The sequence below is a fragment of the Anopheles moucheti genome, chromosome 3 (genome assembly GCF_943734755.1).
Source record: "Anopheles moucheti chromosome 3, idAnoMoucSN_F20_07, whole genome shotgun sequence".
Lineage (NCBI taxonomy): Eukaryota > Metazoa > Arthropoda > Insecta > Diptera > Culicidae > Anopheles > Anopheles moucheti.
Window position 1 is genome coordinate 118,489 of NC_069141.1, and position 19,002 is coordinate 137,490.

Below are 19,002 nucleotides of genomic sequence, written 5' to 3' on the forward strand. Positions count from 1 at the left end.
TAAACATAACAATCGAGAAATCCGCGAAATCGGTCGAAATGTTAAGAACGCGAAAAGAATTCATGAAAGAAAATGCTAGCACCCAAGGGGGGAATAAATCATAACAATTGAAAGATACGTGAGATCATAAGTAAACAATAAGAGCCCTCATCGTTTGATACTGTAAACAAATACGATCAACTATACGGTTAAGAAATAATTATCGCAAATAAGCTCACCATACGACCGTGAACGGGCGGGTCATCTCGCTTTCACTTTCGAATCTTAAGACACATTGTTAGTATATAAGCAGGAGAAATTTTTAATAAACTTCACTTGTATTTTAAACCTTAACCGGTGCTTTATCGAGTCCTGTTCGCGATTTAATTGAACGGAGGTCCGCTGTAGGGACTTATTCTGAGTAACCAGAAAAAAACCTATTTGCCCGACCCGAACAATTCCATCGCCTTCAGCTGTTTTCCAACTAGCAAGGTCCACCGTTAGAAACTAGCTCCGGAATTCCAGAGCCAAGCCTAACGTTCGATTTTGGCTACGACGGTCCGAAACTAGCGCGAGAGTTTCAGGGTAGGCCAATCTTCGCGTGGTCTACCTACGGCGGCGGATCCAGCAATCCGAATTTTGTTCCCGCAGCAACAAAGACATTTGTTTGATTTTCTTCGATACATATATACATCAAGGTGTAGGTCTTTACATAACACCCAACATACATACAAATCATATGTGAATTGGTTTGAATTGAGGTGGTTTTGGTTTGTGTAAATAATGCATAGTTAGCATAAGACCGATTACAATCGGGAAATGGTAACCTTTCAATGTTTGGAGGAGGAAATGCCTTCAAACGAATGTGAATTGTACATTAGATTAAGCCTCTAGTTATAAGTTTCCACTAATATTAAGCAACACGGCCCGTCACTAAGCAACACGGTCAGTTAGCATACAAAAGCATACAAGGCTGTACCATATAGAAGAATGGCAATTATCTCTGGAACAATGGAAAGTGATAGCTATACGTAATTGTGGTGTCCAATACATACAACGTTCTTTCGCCAGCATCATTCCCCAGTTTCAACATCTTTATACGTTATTAAAGGTGAACGTTTGATTATTGTTCAACATTAATTTTCATGTTTCATTTTTTTACGTGAGAGTAAATCGATATTATAAAAACAACATGTTTGTAATGTCATGATGTAATGAACATTTGTAATACCAGCTGCAAAAAGTCCGTTCATCGGCTAGCGTCATAGGTCAAGTTTATCTATTATGTGCTAAACATATTGCTTGGTAAATTTTTCGTGTTACTGATCTTAAATTTGTACATTGACATTGTTCTTCATGTCCTCGCAATTTTTTAGATTGAGCTTAAATCAATGCTTTGTTTGTTTTGGTATTGATTTTATTTACTTACTGTTTCCCGTTGCCACTACTGTCTCTGAATTTTGACTGGAGGAGTACAGGGGCCATCAAATCATCCATCACACCATCACGATTCAGTCTCATCAGCTGTGAACGACCGGAAAGTCATTGTGGATTATGGGTCGTTCGGTGACATTATCGTGACATGACTAGCTTAGCGCACTTCAAAATTAACGTTGATCAAGGTCATTAACTCAAGTCTGGTTGGAGGATTTGATTCGAAGTTGATGTTTCGTTTCGTTAAAAACTCCATTGTGGTCTGTAGCGAATTGCATTTCAGCATCAGTAAAACATAATCCCATTGTTTAACATTGGCTTTTTATTTATTTTAAGATTTTCTTTTTTCCACAACCACAACAACTCTGTTATGGTAAATTCCGATGTATATGATACATAAATAGAACTTACGGATGTAGAATCGGATCTCCCTAAAGGATAGTTCATTTTCGCGGACGTGTTGCATTCTAGGTGTTGTCTTGTTTGCTTGCCTTTTTTCATTTTTGTATCACAAATAGTCAATTACGGAAGGTAATAATTTAAAAAAAAAATTTCCTCGTTTTGTTTTATGGTTAAGATCGAATCGAATCGAAAAAAAACTCAAAAACGCTCTGTGGCTTATTAAGACCATTATGATATCCTGTATCTAAGGTTGTACACAAAAATGTGTCGCATGATCGCAAAACAAACTTTCTTGTTGGTTCTTTCTAATAACAATAATGAAGTTTCGTTTAAATAATATATAATATGCGACAATAATCCTACAGAGAACGAGTGTGCGTATGTGCAAAGTTCTTTCCTATAGTTTCAATAAACAGAAAAAAACCAATGAAGGAATAGAAACAACTAAAAAGGAGAAGAAAAATAAACATAACCCTGACTGAAGTGTGTAACGAAATCGGTTCTACATTTTCAACAATCGGTGTTTTACTCGCCTACGGTCATGTGCTACGGTATCATGTGCTTACTAGAGTGCGATGATTCTGATCAAAAGTGCGTTTGCAGTGTTGTGGTGTGTTGTTCAGGTGTTAAACAAAAATACTCATGCATGATATTGCTTTAAGAAATATCTATCACTTCCTACTACTATAATTGTGATAATGTGACAATTTGAATGTACTACTTTGCTACCAAATATAAACGAAAAGGTTATTTGTGAAGTTAGTAGCTGATTAAAAGCGCACAGCTCATGAGTGGAGTTAAGAGTTAGGAATCGAGAATTGGAATTAGTCCATAACCCACGCTTCATGAACAAACTATTTACATATTAATTGCTGTTGAGTGAGTAAAAATGAATTTGACATGTTCTACTGCATTTTTCCCGGTCCAAGTGATTCTCAAACGAGCTATTTCTTCACGAAGCTTCTATGTGTAAGGGAGTTGTAAGCATTGGCAAAGGTGTAGATAATGTTGGATGATGGTTTAGTTACTCGAGATTTGGGGTAGGCGATCTCTGCTATTCATTTCTCTGCGCTGCATCATGACTCCTAATTCCAGTTGTTGTCACATACATTCGGTTAAACTTATTTCAAACTCCGTCTTATAACCGATGAGTTGTAGTTTTCGATTTAGTTTTATGTTATGTTTAGTTTTATGTTTTATGTTTCTTAAGAATGTGTTTCTTTATGCTATGCAGGTTATGTGTAAATGTAGTTAATTGAATTGTAATACATCCCAAGGGTTTGTGTCGTCTTATACTCGCATTCGCACACATGATGCAAAGTCAGATTATTTGTAGCAAAAGCTATCGAGATGGGCTAGTGGATTACGCTCCGGGCTAAATGTACTGAACGTCGTTAGTCACTTGGCCCACTTTGTTAGTGTTCATCTGCACGGGTGGAAGGTACACAATCAATAGAAAAATAAGAAAAAACACGAATAAGTTTTATGCATTAAAAGTAATCAGCAGAATTATTAATAAACACAAAACATTGAAATTAATTCAGTTTGGTAGTGGTGGTATAGAATGAATAAAAATGAGTTATTTTATCAAATTGTGTTATTTGTGTGTAAGACTTGATGTAATCTGTGTGTAGAAAACCTCAAATTTTTCATACACGCTCATAGAACAACACACGGACATTATACGCTCAAACAAGAAACATAACATTTAATAACGAATTAATAGAACAGCAAACAAAACCGTGTATAAAATGAATTCCATTGCGTTTTGCAAAGTGTACATAGGGACAAATAATTGCGATGCACTGCTTGCTGATTTTGATGGTCGGTGAAATGAGTTCCAGCACATATTTATGCTGTGTTTTTGGGAGGGGGTTGTTCTTAAAAATCGTATGAATTTGATTCCTCGTCACCTTTTCTTACTTTGAAGAACAGACGATAGACGGCCCCTGCGACGATGCCACCGACTATCGGACCGACCCAATATACCTGAGGATGAGTATGATAAAAAAAATGTACCATGTAATGCATTAACATTTTTCAGAAAAAGAGCTTTTTAACTTACCCACAGATCCGTGTAATTGCCCATTACAACGGCCGGTCCGAACGAGCGTGCCGGGTTCATGCTGGCGCCAGTATACTTAATCTATGCCGATAAATAAAAATAATCAATAAAGTTAGCATCGTCCCACCATTATCCAGGTTTCTGGCTTACTCACCGCTGCCAAATGGCCAGCCGTGATCGAGAGCCCGATAGCGAGCGGTGCCGAACCCTTGATGTCCGTTCGCCGATTATCGCACACGCCATGGACGACGAACACCAGCATGAAGGTGATGAGCGCTTCTATCAGGACTCCCTGTCCAGTGGACAGTCCCGGGGCGATACCGGTCACACCGAGTCCTCCGACCACTTCCGATGGCGTGGCGGCCTGCGAGAAAAATAGAATGGAGAGGATAAGGTAAAAAATGGGGATCAAATAATATGAAATGACCTTCGACACGAAACGGAAAACCGGAACCGCATGCCCTTCGCCACAATGGGTGGGTGAGCGCGTGTCAATTTTTCATGTGGTAAAAGTTCATTCCTGCACGGCAAAATACGGACCCTCATATAGGTATGTATCATTATTTCACAATTAATTTAAACCTGATTTGATACGCGCTGGGTTTGATCAAGTGCGGCCTTGTGACGATGTGTTGGATAGGTGTAAAGTTGACAAATGAATTTCGATTGAGTTGTTATGATTTATAGGTTTTAATTCTGTGTTTAAGGAATAGTAATAAAAGGCAACAGTTTTTTCGTCATTTGATTTATGCAACATAATTTCGCGTATATACTTGCTCACATGGTTAACTATAACAAAACAGAACGAGTACAACAAAAGTAAATATAATAAATCAATTATTAACATGATTTGCTGGAGTTGAAAAATGTGTAATGTATAGTTTATTTCTGACTGTATAGCTAAGTAAGTACTGTTTATTACTTTGTTTTTTTTTTTTAGAAATCTTTAAGTATTAGCTTTTACGATAAAAAAAGTATTAGCTTTCATTGCGATTACCACTCAAATGTCTCTCTAGATTAAAATTTATTGGAGAACTTATTTTACGTTAAAGGAAAAACAGTTGACAAATCTTACCACCAAAACTGTTAACCAAATTCCCTAAAACACCATGTGGACTCCGTGCTTTATCTACGCATTCTCTCAGCTGGTAATGATTCTAATAGCTACGATTACATCTATGATTTACAATACTACGATTTACAACTTAGTCTGTGGTCGATGACGATAGGCGCGATAAGTTTGTCTCGCTGCGTGTAAACAGACTAAATAAATTAGTTTACCAAGATGTTGAGAATATACCTACCCCATGATGTCTAACGATAGCGTGCAGTGACAGTTTATAAATAGGGCTGGTTAGAGGTGCGAACATATTGAGGGGAACGTTTTCATCAATGCTCGCGCCGTTACTGTAATAGTGTAACTATTTTGTCCGTTCGCACCGTGAGATGAATGTGTATACATCGAAGGATAAAGCCATTCCATATGTACAGTATGATCGAAGGTTGACAAGTAACGAGATAATAATCGATCACCAGAAATCGTTGGATAGAATCCAAAAACCAACAACAGTCTTCTGTGAGTCTTCGGTTTTTAACGATAGAATGGTGTGCGTTTATTCTAGCCGTTTGGTAACTTTGACAGTGCGCAGATTTCCGAAACATTTCAAAAGTCGCATTGTTAGTTGCACTAGCAAACCTAAATCTTCTTCTTCTCAAGAGATCAATGCCTGCCCCTTCTGGCTTTTTTGACTTTTTTACTCGTAGCTCGTTCTACGTACGAGGGATTGGTCGGGATGAGATTCCACTACCAAGTATGTAGTATATTTGGTAGTGGAATCTCATCCCCCAACACGGAAGTGGAACCGCCCAAAAATTAAAATAACCGTTACAATTTTCCCCCGCAACAACTAGATGATGAAAATATGCACATCAAACACACTTCAACACAACATTCCTAGTGAAAAGGCACGCTCGAGGGCGTTACGTTAATATATAGAGGTGTTCTTCATAATTTTTTTGCTACCTCTTTAACTTCTCTCACACATTGGATAGCACACAGTGTTTTTTTCTTCAACGCTTAGGTAAATCAAAAATTAGACTGATCTGCGGGGTTCGAATTTTAAACCGGTCCTCGATTTGGAGTAACCGGTTACGCAGATCGGCTTTCGGTCAAGGTTTAGGGCAAGGGGAACACACTAATGAATAGGTTCCGTTGCTCTTTACTCATTCCGTTTGGGATTCATTCGGAGATGCATACGTACAAAATTTTTGGAATGTGTACACGATTGTGTCGTTTGAAAATTGGATTACGGATCCCAAAACGACCATAAATAGACTATTATTAGCGCCTGATGGATGGTGAATTTATCGGTTTTATACACGTGCTATCCGTGTTCGAGCGACTTTCGGTACAGGTACGAGACGAGCCAGACTGTCTAGAAACTTGTTGGCATCCATTGAAGAACTAGCACCTTGCGGCTTGGGTTTAATTGATAGGTTGAAGGAAGATTGTCGTTTGATGGCAGGCAGAAGAAAGACGCATCTGTACAAGGTTGGTAGGTTGTAATAAAAGCAAACTAACTAACCTCCAAACTGCGATACATGCACTTGCAAGCATAGGAAGTAAACCATGTGTATCGCTGGAAATAAAAGAACCGTTCCAGGTGAAGGTGCAAAAGGAGAAGAAATAAAAAAATCAAAGCTTCATGGCTAATTTTGTTTTAATGTCAAATTTTCATGTAATGGTTTCTAGATTGTTTTATTCCGTTTACATTTCCATAGAAATTAAGTTGATAACTTTCATGATAAATAACGAAACAAAACACAACAACAAATCCACAACAAAAATCGCAGCATACTGAACCTCTCATCATAACAGAATTGCGTTTAAACAGATTAATCATATCGCTGTCCATTTCTTATGCAAAAAACACCTACCCTAGTGTGCTTAATGAGGTCACTCCGCGATGCTTCCTCTCGTCAACGTTCCCCGTTCCTATTAAACTAATAGGTCTGGATTGCGCCAGAAGATGACATGATTGATAAGGAATGCTTTATGCGTACTACTGTTGCGTTTTTTTACCCAATTGTACGTACGAACCACAAGAGTCACTGTCACCTTTGTGGGTATTATTCAATATGCTACAACTGCAAAGGGCCGTACCTTGGCATTTTGAGACAATTGTCTGGCATAGTTCAGTCACAGAATGGGCGCACTGTGAAGAGAGGTGCCATAAGTGTGTAGTTCATTCACACACAGGCTACACGTGTGCATATGACAGCACACTAGCTTTCCGTTGGAGCGATCGATCGATCGAGCAGTGCTGTCGTTTAAGCTCTCATTGACATGAGCTTGACATGAATCAAATTAGCGAGCTGGGACGCTTGACGTGTAACAAACGAGTTGGAATCAAAAACGCAAGCGACGAACCCTATGAGCAAAACACAAAGGGAAAGGAAGTGTATCCTATGTAGGGTGAGTGTGTAGAGTGTATCATCCGAAATCGATTGTATTGTGATCTCTGGTACAGATCATCCTATACCACTTAGCACAGTAATGCAAACAGAGCGTATAAAACTGCTGTTTAAGTCGATGATGCACACTAACAAAAACACCCATGTAGGGAAGCTCCTAAGGTCGGCAAAAGGGAAGAGATTTCACTGTCGCTATTGTTATACGGATGCAAGCGCATATGTAACAATGCAACCGACGTAATTTAGGTCATGTTGTTGCAGTACGCAGTATTATTGCGCATTCCGTTTTCGAACGTTTAAATGCAACATATCACGTTCTGTGTGTGACAGTTGAAAAGAGGGTTTCATCTTTGACGTCTGTATTGTGCATATACGAGAAGCGTTGATTTTGTTTTATTCTACCAGCCATGTGGATGCCGATCTAGTGGTACTGCTATTATTCTTTGTAACTTGTCTATTAGTATTAAATGGTACTTTTGTTGAGACTACCTTACTTTAGTCACATTCCAAGTCTCTTTAGCCACAGTACCTTTAGTCGCATTCATTCGTAGCAGACAAGTCGTTGTTTCCGTTCCATTGAACACAGCCTACAAAGCAAGTACTGCATTTCTGGTGGGAAAAACGACAGGGTTTTAAACGAGTGTAAGCATGTGTGTCCAGTGAATGCACCACAACTGCTGACGGTTGACACAGTTATCTGCCATTTAAAATTCAACCATAGAAGGGAATATCGATAGGGTGGCTTTAGGGGAGGGAATCTCTGATATGCAAGCACGCACGATTAGTTAGGCATGCAAACAACTAAAGTGTATTTTATTCAATCTGCTTTCTTTATTATTCCCATGTGAAACATCGATTAAGTATAAACTTACTGTCAAGGTATGGTATTTTGTCAATAATGCATTTGTTGATCTACTTTGCGCAGGTCATTTTATATTATTTTTTTGACTAAGTATAAATCGAATAAAAGTAGTAGAAGTTGCATACATTATCAGTAACTTATTATCATACTTATTTGTATTATACCACACTTACCTTAATGACGGCTGCTCCTGCAATCGCACCGATACACTGTGAAACAATGTAGAAAGCACCCTTTAGTATGCTGACGTCAGCAGTTACCATAAGTCCGATCGTGACGGCAGGATTGATGTGGCATCCGCTCACGTGTCCAAATGCCTATAAGGAGAAAAAAAGGAGGTCCACATGCACAATAGAAATATGGTGAGAAAATATTCGATCAGAGATCAAAAACATAACGGAGAACCACAGTGCGAGAAATTATCAACGCGCAACTTGCAAAAACACGTGCTCCCTATATGCTTTACAGGGCGAAAGGGTTTGGCGGGTGAATGCTTGCGATCAAATTTGCTAATTTTCTACGCTCATGCATAAACAAATTCTCAATATAGGCAGTCGTATTCATGTGTGCGATGGGTTTATTGTTTGGAACCATTTGCTGTTGCTTCTATTCGAATTCTCTCACGCGCATTTGTTTTCGTTTGTTGCGATGGACTCGTGCGTCATAATTGTGTTGTGTCCGGTGAGCACGCCTTATTCGTTCACGTTGGGCACGATTTTGAAACGAAAAGTGTCGTTATGGTCAATCGATCATTTTTCATCGCGCTAGGCATGAAAATGAAGTTAATGGTTAATAGGACATGTGTGTTAAATTACTAATTGTAGAATTAAATATATTAGTGAAGTTGTCTATGAAGGACGCTGGTAATACTTTTTTTTATGGTTTAGCTACTATTTAGCTAAAATATTAGAACATGGCTGCCATAACTGGCTAGCTTGCACGGAGTTAAAGAGCGAAAGAGAGAGAGAGAGAGAGAGAGAGAGAGAGAGAGAGAGAGAAAGAGAATCGGGCCGTGAAAAAGAACAAATTCAATTCAATACAATACCAATGTAAAAAAAATCCCATTTGTAGTAATATACTCTTGACTTGGCTGTTATTTGTATACATTTAACTTCTTTAATCTTATAAGTTGCGTTAAGGTTTTCAACGTACATGAAAAGAAGCATTCATAAAACATTCACCAAACTGTAAGCAAACAGTATCGTGAAGACGGTAATTTGATAAGTACATTTACGATACAACATGCACTCTTTCTCAGCCTCTCAAGTAGGCTGTACTTCGCCTCCGTCTTATAAGTGTTTATGATGAGAAATAAATTACATGTTTGCTCATCACATCAAAGTACCACCATTTGCCATGCACAATTAAATCAAGTACCTGATCGGCTTTACTATTTCCTTGCCTTCGTCTTCATCAGGGGTTAACGTTTATGGCACAGTGCAAGCGAATGTGAATGCCAACGATTGGAATCGATATCATAGATGCACATGTAGGTGCACCATAAGTGGCAATTAGGAGCCCACTGGTGGGCATTAATGAATTGAAGGTAGGGCCCTTAACTACATTTTCCTTTGCGACTTATAACAAGCTTAATCCACCCCTGTATCATAAATCATACAAAATATTAAAAATAACTTCCATTAACATGAAATAAATCAAATTTTCAATTTTGGATAAAACCAATCTAATGATTTTTTATTATTTTGAGTAGTTATTTAGTTTCTATTTACAAAGGGGTTAAACTTAGAAGGATGTTTACGATGGAACCATTTGGTTGGATTTCCTTGGAGTCTTTTCTCCTAGCTGAATGTGCGTATCACGTATACATGTCGCTTGTCGCAGCAACTAGACATTATTCTACTTACGCGCCAGAATTGCAAAAGTCGCGTAATCGCCACGTTACGCAAAAATGTTGCTCTTTTTTGTCGTTCGTCACCTGCACTAAATGACTCGAATCAGAGCTCAGATCGTTGACCGCACTTCGTTGTATTCGTTGTGTGATGCTTGCAAGTCTGGCGAGAGATGGTAATTACCGCGATCAAAATTACAAATGCGCATTCACTCGCTCACACAAAGGTATGTGGTTGGGTATGAATATATATATATATATATATATATATATATATATATATATATATATATATATATATATATATATATATATATATACATATATATATATATATATATATATATATATATATATATATATATATATATATATATATATATATTGAGTCGCCCGGGCGATTTGCAAGACAGAAGCGAAAGAAGTGCAAGTATAGCAACCAGCACAACTCATTTCCCTGAATGAAAACGGTAAAGTCATTCATTTTTTTTTATCTTCTTTATGCCACTGTATCACCTCAATGCACTTAAGCTTTTCATGCTGGACGGTGAATAGAAAAGGGAGCACTAAAGAGAGCCGTCACAAAACCGGTTATACTAGGCTCGCGACAACCAAACTTTACCCGTCGACCGAGAATATCGGCTAGTCGTTGTCTAGCCATGGTTTCTCATTGGACGAACCGATCGCAATGCAACGAACGCATCAGGCGCGTGCATGGCGGGCGAGATGCACGTGCCGTGGCAGTGGTTGATGGCGGCCGAGAACTTCTGGCGCATTGGCCTAGGACGGGCGTCAAGGTTCGGACTTCAGGCCCGTCATTTGTCACCCCTGCAAAAGGTTTCAGCACACCTTAGCGGGTGTTGTGATGGTGTGGCGTATAATTAGTTCACATTATGCGTTAACCATAAACTGTAAGCGCTATTGAGGAGACTGTTGATCGAATAGTCTCATATAGGAGACCAGTAAGGCTTTGTTGCCAACATGTAATTATTCATTTATAATCGAAACGTCAATGCAGCATAAGTTGCACAAGATTGTGAATGAACATAGTTTAAAAGTGTTATGTGCGTACTGGCTAACGGTTATCGGTTTGTTTCTGGTCAGCAAATGAATGATTAGTACCACTTTTATGCTGAACATACAATAAGGGTGGATGTAAATCTGTAATAATTATATTCTATATTGAATTATCAATCAACTATCCATCCACTTTATATGGCTTTACGATAATCTCTCGACAGTTAAAATAATCCAACAGGAATGAAACCATCCGAACTCCTATATGAAACCACCGGAAGTAATCGGATCATTATTCATGTTGAATGTGTCCCTCCGTCGCTCCGCAAGGGCATCACTACACCAAGGTGAACTTTTGCGCACACGATAAAATGTCAATGTCACCGAGATTTAGCGATACAGGTAGAGGAATTGAAACACCCAAAATGTAATATTCAACCGTCGAACATGATCCTTCATGATCATTTCTTGGGTTTTCTGGTGTGCATGGACGTGAACGATCTACCTCCGCATTCTAATTCTGTTGCTTCAAATATCTCAAACTGCTTACAGAATGGTCACGAAATTGCAAACATGAAACAGAAGATTGAATTTTGACAGCCGCAAGATGCGCGATATCCTTGACGCAAATCGATCTTCGTAGGACGATCAGATAGCATTTCATGTGGCGTGCCACGTTTGTTTGGTATGGGTCACATGCTAATGGGTACGTGGTTTGTGTTGCAGTTTAGTGATCGATAGGGGTTTTGCGTGTTTCCCATGCATTTAGTTTCTATGACTCTGCCATAGAATTGACTGAGAAGTACATTGGCTGAGAGAAGATTCCCAACACAGTTCCAACAAAGACGTGATTGATTGGACATTGATTGGACGAAAAATAGATTTCAAAGTAGTTTCATTTTTTCAGTGTACACACTCTTAGTTAGCAATAGGTTTTAACCTTAGGAAGAATTGGTAAGAATAGGAAGAATTAGAAATTGTACCGATTTGTACCGATTTATCAGAATCTTTAGATTCTTTCATGGATTTCAACTACATTTTTGGGCTCCACATAATTAGCTTTGCACGAATCGTCACAACTTGACGACCTTTTGCTCACGAGCTGTGCCAAAAGTGCAGACATTTTGGATACATTTAGTCGCTTTAATGTAATTTTTGGGACAGTTAAATACTAACAGCGCTATGCAGTGTTTTTCAGATCGTTAACTTTAAAAACTCACTTCAGTTCGGGAATAGGTAAAATAATGTTTGAGAAATGTTTACCGTGTGTGTTTTTTTATGCTTTTTATGCTCCCCATGGATCAATGGCGCCCTGAGCGTAGGAAATTTGTATGCTACCCGTGCCATTCCAGCCCGATGGTGTAGGCGCTGGTGGCGATGGTCAAGAGTTATAATTATTTTTTTTAACTACTTGGTAAAAAAAAGTTTTGTCATTGGCATGGAAATGAACTAACAGGGTATTGTACCTATCCGTTTCATATCACATAATATTTTAAGATGTTAATTTCCAAGTGTAATCTTATTTGAATTTGTCATATAGGTAACAGTTAACCAAGCAGCCTAATAAAATGGATTGACACGCGGATTCAAAATTAACAGTGTAATGAGCAATACGAGGATGTATTACTAAATAATTACTTAAAATAAATAAAAGCTCGTCCTTGGACACCTTTTGTAATTGGAACTGAAAAAAGGAAACAATTTTTCCATGAGTAAGATGATTCGTTACGCCACGTAGCATGGATGTTTCCATGTAAGGTTTATCGGGTTTAGAATCGTTTTAGCCGCTATGACGATCAAATGCTTAAGATATAATTGTTAATAAAAGCCGAATAAATGGTTAAGTTGTGTCTCGCAAGAATCAATCCTTAGCCTGATGACGCTGTATCATATTTTAGCATTTTGCTGTATCTCATTTCTCATTCTTGAATTAAATTCTTTTTCCGCTGAAGCCAGTACGTATTGGGTTTCATCTTTGCCCGACATGGCTCCAGTTTGTCTACCCAGAGCCAATATTTTTATTCGTTTCTGTTGCAAACATTTGACCATTTACTTTCGACGCACGGTACGCTTGAGAGCTTGCTGGGAGGTAAACCACGCAGATACGACATATCAACAGTTACACACATAAAAGATATGATACGGTAGCGTGAAGGCACATTAACAGCAGCCTGCGCGATGAAACATGTCAAAAGCTTAAAAGCACAAGGGATGAAAAATTATTTCACCTCGCCGTTGCGCGCGTTAACGTTCCCTTGGAGTTTCCAAAAGGGAATCGAATGTGTGTACTCCATGATTTGGTGAACGGTGCGTGCAAAACTCTCGCTTCTCCGTGTCGTTTAGTTTAAAGGTTCTGTTTTGTATATTTCTCTTTGGGATGACGTTTTACCGTTTTTTATAGAAGGTTTGGCTCTTTCTTCGATCTTGCCGGTGATCTTATTACCGGCTCGATCGCCTTCAGCGCCCCGCAAGTCCGAACCAGTCGTTCAAGTGAACGAATAACTGATCTGATGGGGAAAGGACTGGTTGGGAGCTGCAGCGAACGAGTAAGAGATGTCAAGGTTACTAAGTTATATTGAACGGTATTATGCAATGTATTCGCTAAACAAGTTGCTGAACGCACTGGTACCACCAATATGGGAGAGGCCACGGTGGTACCTCAAAAAATCGCGAGCGAGCGAGAAGCGTACGTAAGAAAGAAAACGCTAACTGAAATAAGTAAAACCGAGTCACCGAAGTATTGCGAACTCACCCCTTCCGAAAAGAATAAGTCATTATTTGATGATTTCGATACTGCAGATGAATATCGGAAGATACAAGTCTTCGAGACCGTTCACAGTGATCATTCCACTGAGAAACGAAGCGGGGCGAGTTCTAAAACCTTGAGTTGCTTATTACCGTCAATTGTTGAGATTTTTTGAGAAGCGATGACTAACTGACAAACGATTATGATTCAACTCACTTAATAGAATTCAGACACATGTATCCTTAAATAAAGCCTTTGATTAAATACTTCGTATTTCATTTCTACTGCAAGTTGATTTGCAAAAAGAGTAAAATAAGCAGTCAGCTTCTGTTTGTGTTTTATGTAATGTGTAATGTGTAACGTACTTTGAGTTTATGAAAAAACAAGTCAAGTCAAGACAAGTCTATGCTCTGAGATGCTGTGCAGAAAAGCCTTAACCTCTGCTAAGCATAGTAGTAGTAGTCTGGGTTTCGGGATAACAAAGGTATCTGTTAGGAGCATGTACATATATGCTCTCATATTTTGCAATATTACTAAACAATATAAAGGTGATTACAGCGCACCCAGAAGGGCGGTCATGAATTGCTTTCAAATAATTTATGCTTACTAAGGAAAAGAGTGCATGCACTAAGGCCTGATGTTATACTAATAATCCTGTTTTTTTCTTTACAATCTATCCTTCTTGTGCCTTTGTTTACAGATTGAACCCGATGACTAAGCTACTAATTGTATTCTTTCCTACCCCTATGTGACCCTCTCAGTCTCATCAAGACACAAGCAACTCCAATGCAGTTGGGAGATTTAGGAGGTATTTATTAACGGGCAACAAAATTGCCATCGAAATCGTTACTCTGTTGCTGTGACTCCTTCGAGTGAACGAACTTCACGTTGATCAAGATCTTGGCGGTTAAAATCATACAGTAGGTCCACACTTAGAGCCTACCTGCTTGAAAGGAGTTGTAACTCCTTGGCACACGGGCGGTTTTTACTGAGATCTCCGTGTGTTTGCTCTTTTTTGTTTATCTACCTCGCCTTCACTCTCCCACCTCTCATTTTCCAGTGACTAGTGACAGTCGCCGACCCTGAAGCTGGTACGTGCATGAGAATCACTACACCATCGAATCGAAGTTCGTCCAGCTGTGCTTGTAGCGCGAATTTCTATAATCGGTGCGACCGCGATGACGGTCCCGTTTGGTTTTTAAATTGAGCGTATAAATCGTACAGCGCGATCACCGACGTAGTCAAAGCGTTGAAAGCAATTTGACGAAGAAAATGATCAGAATTGTTGAATGCACGTTGAGTCGTACAATCGCGACTCTTAAAGAATGGCTAACATTCAAACTTGTACCGAAAGATTAGTCTTGTAAACCGACTGAATAAAGCTTCGCGGGACTGTTTTGTTAGTAATTTTTAGCAGCAAGGATAAAACTAAACGAAGCTTAAAATATATGAAACAATTAATATGGTTTTGTTCCAAAATTGCCTATGATGCCAATGACGGTAAATATTCATCTTTTCTGTTAAATATCACAACAATTTTTGAATAATAGACAAAGGAATTAGTCATACATGTAACTAAGTAACCTCCTGTCACATTCTTACCTCTTGTTTCCTATTCATTTCTTCACCATTCTTGAGCAAATTTTATAACCGATAAACATGATAATATTTAAAATTGAGTTAGTTACAGTCATTCCTCACTGGTTGGGCTTTTTTTAGTTGGGTTTCTAGATAGTTAGTACCTCAATAGTTGGGTTGGATTCCAAACATTTGAGATTGTTATTTTCAATTATAATGGCCTATTAAGCATAATATTTTTTGCAACCAAACTATTGAGGAACCAACTATTGAGAAACCGAATTGAAATAAAGCCATCCATTGAGGGGTGGCTGTATTTCCATAATGATTTATATTTCAACGGTAGTAAAACGAAATCAGGTTTACAATCAGACCGAACGTACAGCACACTGTTTGCTATATCGCAACAACCTAAAAAACAAGCGAAAAACAACTACCAGTGGATCCTATGTTAGAGATCCCCATGGGTATATATCGTCCAGTGTCAATATTTGAATAATCGCCTCTTTGGCGGTCACATTCAGCACGAGGATAACGTCTGACAGCAACAACTCAAATATTTATCTGCAACACCATCCCGAACAAAGCAGTAGTACAGTTTTTGTTTTACCGCTTCGCATGGATGTTGGTTAATCGGGGGTCAGGTGTTCAAGTAATGTTATCTTTTAATTATCGTATACATTAATCAAATACAGTCAAAGCCAAAGCCACAAACTAGTGCACAACCATGCTCTAGAGTGTGGGGCGATGACAGTGACCCTGGTTTGTTGCTTGCCGTTGTTTGTTTGAGACTGTTTGCTCCGGTGCTTAATCTTTCTACTTGTACCGTAGTATTTAAATCATAAATTGTTAACCCTGTCGCATTAGAGCAACGTTTTTAGTGGAATAGACGCAACAAAATCAGACTTAATGAGCTTCCACTGTAAGCAATATGATAAATGAACCGAATTAGCAGCCGCCTAAGATGTAACACATTATCGATAGTTGAATTGTTGATCTATTATATAATGAGCAAAGTAATAATAATTAATAATAACATTAACCGGTAAAGGGGTAATGCAAAGCTAATAGCTGCAATTAAAGATTAACAATGTTCGAAATTACACAAGACATTTACACATTATTGTACTTTATTCAGCCCGGCAAGGTAGACTTTCATTTATCGACTCGATTCAAGGCAACTTTTAACACAAATTTTCTGCAATGTTACTTTTATTCAGATTGAACAAATTGTAGTGATATCGAAATCATCTAGCTATAGTTACCCTGTACATTGCACTATTATCTTTATCCTTCTTAAATGTATGCCCTTCCCTATAAATATCCGCGAACGCGATAGTAAGGAAGGTGATCACGTAAAATCGACGATTAAACCAATTGACGTTGCTAGCTAAATTTTTTTGCTGGTCAAGGTATTTGTTACGAGGTTGTCCACACTTGAGAATATGATGACATTTTGCAGTTTTCTATGTATTTTCTGTTTTTCCTAATGTTGTAGAAGCTTTCCTCCAGCCAGGTGCTGGTAGAGAAAAGAATCAAGCCTTACCTTCACCTTAGCATAGTTGGGATGTGTACTCGTGTATACCGACAATGAACGGAGACGTAAAACGCTCGAAGCATTTCATTCGCTGGGTCAACGAGTGCATCGATCCTGATCTAATCTTTCTTAATTGGTTGGTCATTGTTTGTTACGATCATCAACGGAGAATAAGAATGCTTATTAAATGACACATATCGTAATGTACTGTACCATCGTACTAACCCCAGGCGATAGTCTTTTCTTGGTATTTGTATCTCAACAGCCTTAGATAACTAACAATTTTATGTGTCCTTTTCAACGGAAGAATTTTCAACTCGAAACCAAACAACATTCCACCTAGCCCAAATAAGCAATTGCGTATGGAACGTGTGGACGTGAGCGCGTCTGCGTGTGTGTGAGTATATGTCATCCAACCTAGGATCTAGCGTTGAGGGCATTTAGAACATCGCTCTCGGCTTTGGACTTTAAATTCGAATGTAAAAGTGATCACAATCGGAATGAATCAATTAAGTGCATGGTAATTGGGAACTAGATAGGGAACTACGGCGATCCTGGAGGCCAGTAGAAAACTTGTGCCATAATTCGGAATTGACAGAAGGTGGGACGGGTTAGCTAGTTAACAAATTAAATTTAGATTTTATTGTTTTACGTTAAGCCATAATATTAGTCCCCTGAGCGCTTTTGGCTTGTAATGCAGAAAAAACTATTAATAGCTTAACGGCAATGTCCCTACATATTCGACCGCTCTATTTCAGTACCAATAACCTACAAACCAACAAAGTAGGAGAAAAAGTCACAGATTATTCATCAGATTCTGACAACACGAGTTGAGGCAAAATGGATGAACGTAAATTTGATTGAAGTGCCCTCTTCTGCGGAACCGCTTCTCAATCGACTGTGGCCCATTCATATGTGAAACACTGGGCTGAGGAAAGCGTGCAGCAGCATGTAAGTAGAAAGAAACCCCCAAATCGAAATGGAACGCAAAAGGACGTGTGGACGAAAAAAAACAGTAATGACCACGCCCTAGGGCATAGCGCTGATTTTAGATTTTCAGACCTCTAGGTACGCGGCGTGTCGTTTTGTTCACGCTCACAAATCGTTATTTTAACGTTCACCGCGTGTAAGCTGTTGGTAGAAGTCGGCTGGGTTTAGCACGCCTTCGAGATCACAGAAGTGACGTGAATTTGTTGGGTTTGTTGAAAACAGACCAAGCAACAACAAAACCCACATAAAAAACAATAGATGTAAGTATGAAGGTAAAAGCTTAACTTGCCGAAATTATCTTTTTTCGTAAGAACGGCCAGGCCGTACCAATTTATTTTATCACGTCACTCAGCCCGACTGAGCGGGAACAGTCGGGATGGAATTTTGTCTCAGTTTTGTCGTCTACAGACCGATGTCGCTATCAACACATCACTGGACCACGCCTGCCGCAATTATCTAAAGTTTTCTAAATCTCTTCAGGACACCTTCAAAAAACAAAAAGAAAAACGATATAAAACCTTGTAAAATATAAACGCTGAACCATTTCGATGAATCATCCCGATTATAGTTTGTGTGAGAAATCTGGCTGTGAGATTCATTCATAAATCGACCGACAAGATTGATCATTGGGTTGTCATTATCCGCTATCTGGTCGAAGGTCAGCGCGCATGGCGTTGTCGTGGCGTGGCCAGTATCGAAACGGATCGGGTTCAGAGACAGAGTGGACAAACTGGTCCGTGTGCTCGTGATGTGTGTATGTGTCTTTGCAGTCCATTCGTGTATCTTACCTGTGCAAGCGTCGCGACCACCAGGCCGAAGGTGAATGCAATCTGCGTAAGCGTGGGATTGTAGTCAGTCCAGCCCGTCGTACTACCAATACCGATCGCTACCAAAAAGAATGTTCCGAGAAACTCGGCAATCAGCATGCGCCATATGTTGCGATTCTCGGTGATATCGGAGACGCCGACGATCTGTTTCACTCCTGGACGATGTAATAAAAGGAGGGAGAAGAGCAGATTACGTTATTAGAATTGGTTGTTGTTTACATGATGTATAGCCATCATGGTCT

The 19,002-nt window shown here is 39.0% G+C and overlaps 1 protein-coding gene across 5 annotated transcripts in view; it reads right to left on the minus strand.

Annotated features, from left to right (window-relative positions):
* Positions 1 to 2,626: 2,626 nt before the first annotated feature.
* The window catches only part of LOC128300558 (aquaporin AQPAn.G), a 32,929-nt gene continuing 16,553 nt past the window's right edge, over positions 2,627 to 19,002 (minus strand). For 4 of the 5 annotated variants that reach the window (XM_053036662.1, XM_053036659.1, XM_053036663.1 and 1 more), the window contains 5 exons: positions 18,722 to 18,915; positions 8,390 to 8,533; positions 4,035 to 4,244; positions 3,881 to 3,961; positions 2,627 to 3,804 (listed from right to left, as the gene is read on the minus strand). In XM_053036662.1, the coding sequence (XP_052892622.1) occupies positions 3,697 to 3,804; positions 3,881 to 3,961; positions 4,035 to 4,244; positions 8,390 to 8,533; positions 18,722 to 18,915 (737 nt within the window). In that variant the 3' untranslated portion in view covers positions 2,627 to 3,696. The remainder of the gene's footprint in view (positions 3,805 to 3,880; positions 3,962 to 4,034; positions 4,245 to 8,389; positions 8,534 to 18,721; positions 18,916 to 19,002) is intronic. The other variant, XM_053036661.1, reaches the window with a different exon arrangement.